This window comes from Strigops habroptila, chromosome 5, assembly GCF_004027225.2.
Source record: "Strigops habroptila isolate Jane chromosome 5, bStrHab1.2.pri, whole genome shotgun sequence".
In the NCBI taxonomy this organism is placed as follows: Eukaryota; Metazoa; Chordata; class Aves; order Psittaciformes; family Psittacidae; genus Strigops; species Strigops habroptila.
In genome coordinates, this window is record NC_044281.2 from 33640957 (window position 1) to 33649035 (window position 8079).

The following is an 8079-nucleotide window of genomic DNA, read 5'->3' on the forward strand; positions in this document are numbered from 1 at the left end:
ACACTTTCTGGCTTCAGCCCTATAGTTCGTATACCCCAAATAAAATCTGAAACTGTCTTTTTCAGGCAGAAGACCTTTCACCATCTAGGTTATAATGTCACAAAAATGTCATCACATCCAATAATTGTTCCCTATGTAGTCACACTTCCCTTCTGACAGTCTGACAGTCTGTTTTTGAGGGCTTTTGGAGAAAGTGAGGGAGGCAGGCATATGAAGTAGGGTTTGGACAGCCAGAGATGTATTTGAGTGGAAGGGACAAGCATCATGTACTCCCAGTTGGAGCAAAGGTCCTCCTCTGTAACAGCACATCTGGTGGTTTAAAGATGCTGTTGCTCATGGATGCTCAGGTAACCACTGAATCTGGGACAGATATTTTCAATCTCCGCCTAGCCTACAGAGTGTAGCCTGTCCTAAGACCTTCCTAGTCTTATCCACACCCAGTCAATCCAGCCTTAGACCGGTCTAATGCCTTCCACTGGGAGTGTTGCCCTGGCACCTTTAAGAAAGCTACTGCAACGCAGACTGCGATGTTGCCTGCTTAGTTGGCAGGATCAGCAGACTGGCATTACTGCTCCCTGGCTGTTGCACGGTTTGCGGGTGGAATTTCAGATGTTAGTTTCAGCTGGTAAAATCCTAATCGTTAGCTGAGAGATGACCTCTCTCCTGGTGTGAAACTTCCATAACTGAGGGATTCAAGAACTATTGAATTAATGCTCCTGAGATTTCTTTTAGCAAGCATAACTTGCTAATTCGATGTTTTCTCCTAAGGATTCTGAGCTGCCAAAGTCACTTTCCATCTGTGGCCTGTCAGCATCCAGATGGACGCTTGCAGGGTGCCTATGAGTTAAACACCATTGCTGCCCAAGCCTTATGCAAGTGTGCTCCAAGGCAGTTGTTATAGTTACAGGGTAGGGTGCTTTATATCCTAGGGCATTACAGCAATGTGCAGAAGTGTTGCTAATTTTAAGGTATCATCTGATTTAAGGTTTTAAATTCTTTCTGAAAGGTTGTGTCCTCTAGCAATCAACATAAACTAACATAGCCATGAGAGACACATGCCTCAAGAATACTTCAGTTGAATTACAATTTGAATTTTTTTTTTCACAGAGATACTCATCAATGAGCATATCGGCATACCCTCGTAGAGTTGCAAAACTCTACTTACTAGTACTTTGTACCAGCTGCCATACAATAAAATTCAATGTATTAGCATCAGAGCTGCATCTGAATGAAAGCAATCTGATGCGAAGTTAAGAATGCACACCATAATATATTTACTCATATAATAATAACTGAAATTAATCTGAATATTTTTTGCACAAAAGTATACAAGACAAATATGCATTTCCCAGAACTACTAATAGCCTTCGCAGATAATACGCCAGAAATTGTGCATTCCCTTGAGAATAACGTTTCTTTCTAATGGTTTAACAGAAGCATTCTGACAGCTTTATTTGTTGCCAGTGGATTTCAGACAAAATTTGCAGTAGAATACCTGGGGCTGGAACTGCCTGCTTGATCTTGATGTACAGAGTCTGAATCGCCGCCACACCTTGAAAATGGATACAAAACAATTGCTGATTTTTTGCCAGCTGCAGAAATTTAGTTTTTAATAACATGACAGTGCAGCTCAAAGTATAAACACATTTCTCCTTCTCTCACATTAGTTGTGGTCATTTAATTCCATAGCTGCTCAATGATAGTCTAAATCTCAGAGGAAGAAAAGGATTTGAGATTTTAAGTGTACATCATTTGGTATAACATCTTCAGCCAGATGGAAAAAATGATGACAAAGAATTTAGATGTTACCATAAAAATTACAGGAAAATTACTGTGTTTTAATTGCTTATAGTATGCTTCACATAAAAAAGAAAAAATAGAGACAATTAGCAAAGGGTGTTTTTCTCCAAGACTCACAAAAATATTAACTATGGTAGAGCAGTCATTCTCTGTATAGCAAGAAAATGAATCCCCAAATAAATTATAAAGTCTTAAAAAGTGAAGTAGCAGAATTTTTTTAAGATACATGAAGAATCATAATCAATTACATCCCCTAAGTTACAAACAACGGAATTGTCATAAGGCTGCCTAATCAAAAGAGAAATCTGGATAAATATGCTAACCACTCATGCTGAACACTGTATTGTGCAGCATGGCTAAACTTTGTGGAATAACTGCAAAGCCTATGAGCAGTTTTTCTTCAAATAAACATACATATATTTGCATACACTCCTAAAATTATGCATACATCCTTCCTAGGTATTATGTGGTGGCAAAAGTTGAGGCCCTCCTGTCACCCCTCTGTTCATACTCACAGAGCACAGACACTAAGCAGGCTTGGATCTCTTGAAGTTTGCTGGCAGAGGAATCTCTTCATTGTGAGGGAAGCAGCCTGTACTTCCGCTGACTTGTTAAATATTCGGAAGAGCTTAGGACAGAGCACATTGAGTGATAACAGCTCTGTGGTGCAATTTGATAGCAAGGTTTTTAATATATTCCTCTTTCCCACCAGTCTTCTGCTAGTATCTTTATCAAAAGCCAGACTGCAGCAGAAAATATTTAAAGGGACACTCAAGTGTTTACACTTCCTGAATACATCAGCATATGGATGAAAGCATTTGCTGCTCGCAACTGGAACACATAACTACAGTTGCAGATCCCCCCTAATCACACAATATTCCTTCAATGAGTGCAGTTCTCCCCACAAGGCAAAGTGGGGCGACATATGGAAGACAGCGGCTGATGTACAAAATGGATAAATTCACCATAGAAATCTAGTTGCCTTTGCCTCCAGATGCCAGTCACACCTTCCCCTCCAGTCTATCGCTAATTACCTTATGGACACCAGCAAGGTATGAGGATAGGACATATTGGGGGTATCAAGAAGGAAGCCCAGGGACCCCCCAAAGGGACAAACTTTCTGTCCTGTGTGTGCCACAGGAAGAGCAGGTAGGAGGAAGCAGCTCTGCTACCAGCTTCATCTATCTCCTCCTCTCACCAATCACCACACTTGGCAACCCTCGGTCCTGAAAGACTGTTTTGGTAACTGGGAACACTCTCTGGAGGGACAATGGATGACTGAGCACAGGTCTATCAGCCAAGTCTATGTATGCATACTTGTGTGCATACTCCTTAACTTGGTAAAGTGCCCTGGGAGTTGCTTTCCCTAAGCTGACTGTAATAAGGTGATCTTGAAGAAGTAGAGATCCTAACTTAGCATTTATCAACTGATTAAAGTCATAAAGCAAGACAAAACTTATAAACAACTTAAGTGAGCATGACAAAACGTATTTGAATAACCAGATAGCAGTAGATAAGAAAGATAAGCAATAATGAATCAGAGAAGACTCTGTCCATCATGTAATAAAAGATTGTGAGGAAGTTCAGAAGCAACACACTCTGAAATCATTAACAGAAATTTTTCTCTTCATAAAAATAAATATTAACTAAGAAAGCTTACTCACATAGACAGTGCTTGAGGCTAAGACCATAGCAGGACCTTTAAATAGATGAATTCCCAACATAATGCAAATAGCCATCACTAAAGCACAGTATTTTCACCTTGGCTTCTTTAAGAAATGCAACTTACATGTTCATGTCACCTGCCTGCACATATCAATACAGACATACACACATACTTCTCCTCTCACCAGCAACTTGTAAATCTTGTTGTCCAACTTTAGCTATATTTAACAGATAAAGGGATAGGCAAGAGTTTGATCAGTTTTGTGATAGCTTGTGGCCATATGAGAGTTCCCGCCAATGCAAAAACTATAACAGTATCTCACGCATTCCTAAAACATCTGACAATATGCCAGAACTGCCTCAAGACATAAATCCATATGGATTGAAGCTTACATTGGGCAGGAAGCATGTCTTCTGACAGTGATGTGAATCATTTTCCTTCGGTGCCCAATCTAACTACAGACCAACGGATATGTCTCTCAGAAGTAAGTACATCCATTACTGATCTCATGGCATGAGCCAGAGTCAGGTCAGAGATGGGATCCCAGTCTAGATGGACTGCTGCTCATACTCTTTATAGTACTGCCTCTTTATGCTTCTTCCAAGGATCTCTGGTTTAATGGGATTAACTTTTTAAACTTCCTTCCATTTTCACCTTTCCATAGGAGCCATTTCAGTACAACTTGAGAACTGCTCCCTTTTGCTGACTTGACCTTTAAGATGTTCACATGAACAACTACTCAACCAGGGTGCACACATGGCTTGCTGAAAGCTTAGCAGCCCCAGGCACTTGCCTTGTCTGAAGAAATGTTCCTGAAAGTATTGTATCACCGATTTTATATCATTCAGGAAGCATTTGATTTTGCCTTTGCCACAAATAAAGACAGAAAACGTCAAATAAAGATGTCTAAAGTTGCATGGCAAGTTCTCTCTTTGTTCTGCTAAATAAAAGTAACCTATTTTCAGATCTGACCAGCACAAGCAACTAGAGCTGAAATCAGTAAGAACTGCAGCTCTTAAAAACAGGCTGGGGGGGGGAGGGGAGAGGCGGAGAGAGAGGAGGCTCTAAACAGGAATTAGAGAAATCAACTCTGGAAACCAAGTTTGTTCATTTGTACAACACATTTCAAATGTCATTGCTCACTTGCTTGGTTTTCTAAAAGCATGTTTCTACTTCCGTGTTTGGAAAGATGAGATTAAAAATCAAAGCCCCTGAAACAAAACCAAGAACAGCTTAAATGAGGGAGATTCACCCTTCAGGCAATGCCTGGCCCAGCCACAGCTCTGCCATGCTGCTGCCTTGCAGCTCAGCAGGGCACAGCACAGCACTCTCTGCACCCCTCTCTCTTTCCCCAGAGGCAGTGCTGACACTATGCAGTCAGCTTTCATGCCAGCCTGGCCTTTGCCATAACGGTCACACGTAGCACCACGGAGAAAGTTATCACCTTCAAGTCCCAGAAACCTTAAGGCTGAGGCAGGCACAGGGGCTGCTCCAGGGAAATCTCTGTGGGAAACGACGGATGCACTCAGGGAGAGAGAAAAGGGAAGGAGGAAAAAAAAAGACAATGAAAAATGTACTATCTGTAGTGTGGTTATTCTCCGGTGAAGGGGGAGCATCCAGAATTTTACAGACCACCATTCAGCACGTAACCAATAGGGACACGGGAAAATAATTTAAAAATTACTTAATGATTTATTACCTTTTGTTAAATCTTTCCATATCTACTAAAGTCACACAAAAATGTGACTAAGTTAAAATATTAAATAAAGCAAGGTAATGTAAACAAATAAAGCACAGCAACGTAAAAGAGGGAAATTACTTGAATCCCTGTGAAATGTTACTTTTCCTGTAGTGATTTTGGCAACACCTGAGGATGGCTCAGACAATTACAACGTGGCCTGCTTTCAGAAAGTATCCTGTCCCCACAACGCTTAGGAAAACAGCTCACTGCCCAGCTAGTGTGTTTTGAATTATGAGCATTTTTCCAGTGCAAAACTCACCTAATACACAAATAAATCTATAAATCATTTCCTCCCTGAGAAACTGCTTGGCACATTACTGCTGAAGAATATTCCCAAGAAGCTTTTGAAATAATCAAAAGCATGTAATAATAACATAGAGAAAACCAACACTGAAGTGGTTTAGACTGAAATAAAACAAAGACCATTTTATTTGTAATAGTTTCTTAAAACCTTTGCCTTTCTAACTTTTTAATGTTCTCCCTTGTCCTGTTCTGTTGTCTCTGTAAGACAACAAAAAATAAATCAACACATATATATATTATGATCATGATATATATGAAAGGCCTTCTAATGAGTTTATGGAATTGATTACAAAGAAATGACATATTTGGTACTTGGCATGTCTAAATAATATATAGGGGTTTTTTCACAATATTTGCAAAGATTTTTTTTCTAATACTTGCAGGAAGTACAGACCATGTGTTCTTAGAAAACTGACATACTTGTGTTTGTCAAGTACCACAAATGAGCAATATTTTCACAGGAGATTTATCCTTCACTGAAAATCATGCATTTAAACATGTGTGATGTGCACCAAACATACATTCTCCCAGAAAAATATTTCACTGCTAAATGGTCACAGAGCATGCAAAGGCAGCTGTTTCATGCAATCTTTCCCATATAGTCAATAACGTACTTAGATTACAGAAAACTGAATTAAAATATATGAAAGATAGCTCGGGAATTCTCACATACTACTTACAATTATTCTCTACAGCAATTAAACTCATCATTCTTATTTAGAAATAAGGACGTCTTTAAAGTGTTCACTTACTCTGCTAAAGCTGTCGTGTTGAAGGATTTATCCTGAATGCTGAAACAGAAACAAGAAAGCATCAGATAAGTCAGCAAGGCAGGCAGGCTCCCTGAATCCTTCTCAGTTGTAGGAGCACATGCACAAACATGGCATTGCAAGGCAAGTCTCTGTGTGTTAGCTCTACATGCACGACTGTACCTTCAGCTGCTCTGCACATGCTCATAATCAAGGAACCATAGGGATTAGTCCTACAACACTCACAAAGCCCATCCAGCAGTGCTTTGAATTACTACAGGGATGCAGGTAGTCTGTGAGGATCAGAAAGGGATCATATTCTTTCATAATTGTAATAGTGCTGCTAATAAAGGCTTGGGTTAACAAACAAGTATTTGGCATTCCATCCTTTAAACATTTGCTCTATGTAATCGGCTCATCAAACACAGTTGTTTTTATTACCTAAATAGGGTTGCTCAGCTAAGGTCTCTGGAGGTTTTTTCTTCTTGTTTAGTGGTCTGTTACACACTCAGCTCATGGACAAACCCCAGGGAAACCTATGAAAAAATAATCTGGCAGAAAGGACAGACCAAGTAGTGAAAGGTTATTAAGCTAACAGCAAGCAATAGGTGAAACTGTTCCTCTGAAAGGAATAGGCTGATGTGCTCCTGCCGCAAAACATTTCAGACCTCATAAAATGCATTCAGTAGGGGTCAACTGAGGATACCTTAAACTGCAGGTTTAGAGGCAGCTATGGAATTCCCCCTCAAACACCACCTCTCAAATCCAGTAAATACACTGTTAGATCATCCTGAAATTTTATAGCAGCAGGAAAAAAGAAAAAAAAAAAAAAAAAAAGAAATGAAGAAATCTCATTGCTACATACCAGAGCTGGGATTTTTTTTTTTTTTTGCTCGGGTAGGGGAGGAGAAAGCAGTGCAGACAACAGCATCTTATGAGCTCTGCTGTTTGTGACAATGACGACAGCATCAAGCAGAGCAGGGGTACAGAGGAGTGCAGCGTCCTCCTCCCTGCAGCAGCTTGTGCCGCTGCCTGGTGTTGACACATGTCCCAGGCAGCAGCAGCAGCCAGGAGCCACAGCCATGACGATTTCCCTTCTTTCACCAACAGTGCTAACAGTGTATCTTGTCTTCATCTCCTCCCAGCCTTTCTACCTGCTTGCACACACTATCTAGCTCTTTTCTTTCCCATATTTGTATATATATGTCAATTTATACAATGGCACAAATTACCTGGGTATCGGACTATCACAGGCAGTGTACAGGGGTTTCTGCCCTACATAGTAGCAGGTTTTGTGAGAGAAGGATGAAGAGAAAAGCTAAATTTAATGGTTAGCATATAAATCCTGCCTTAGACCTAAAATTTCAATACTTTTTCTCCTCCTGTTTCCAGGTTTTGGGGTCTGAACATACAAATACGACTTTTTTTTTTTTGTTTTTCTATTTGCAGGGGAGCACCTAAACAAAAGGTACACTTCTGGATGTTGTGGCAATCAAAACCACAATTTACATGCTCAAAAAGTAGAGGACCACTAAAAAACCCTGATACTATTTTAAATAAATACATTCCAGAACGCTTAAGTGCTCTAGTTTTTAATGCTTAGGCTAGGATTACAGCTATCATTTCAGGTGTGTAATGGAGGAATCACAAATTTTTAATCATAAAATTACATTGATAAGCATCATAGCTTGGTTAGAGTAGAGCTTAAAGAGAAACCGGGTGTTTATCCCCTCTTCCCTACATACACCCCCACAAAAAGGGGAGCGAACACAGAATGCTCTTGTAAATGTGTAATACTGTAAAACACCACTCTTCAACAT

At 40.0% G+C, this 8079-nt stretch overlaps 1 protein-coding gene across 6 annotated transcripts in view; it reads right to left on the reverse strand.

The window, feature by feature from the left end:
• The window catches only part of FAM13C (family with sequence similarity 13 member C), a 54846-nt gene extending 48462 nt beyond the window's left edge, over positions 1 to 6384 (reverse strand). For 4 of the 6 annotated variants that reach the window (XM_030487332.1, XM_030487335.1, XM_030487330.1 and 1 more), the window contains exons 1-2: positions 6263 to 6384; positions 1496 to 1552 (exon numbers count right to left, since the gene is read on the reverse strand). In XM_030487332.1, coding sequence (XP_030343192.1) covers positions 1496 to 1552; positions 6263 to 6324 — 119 coding nt within the window. In that variant the 5' untranslated portion in view covers positions 6325 to 6384. Of the gene's footprint in view, positions 1 to 1495; positions 1553 to 2315; positions 2681 to 6262 lie in introns of those variants that run through there. The other 2 variants (XM_030487331.1, XM_030487333.1) reach the window with 2 other exon arrangements.
• Positions 6385 to 8079: the final 1695 nt, after the last annotated feature.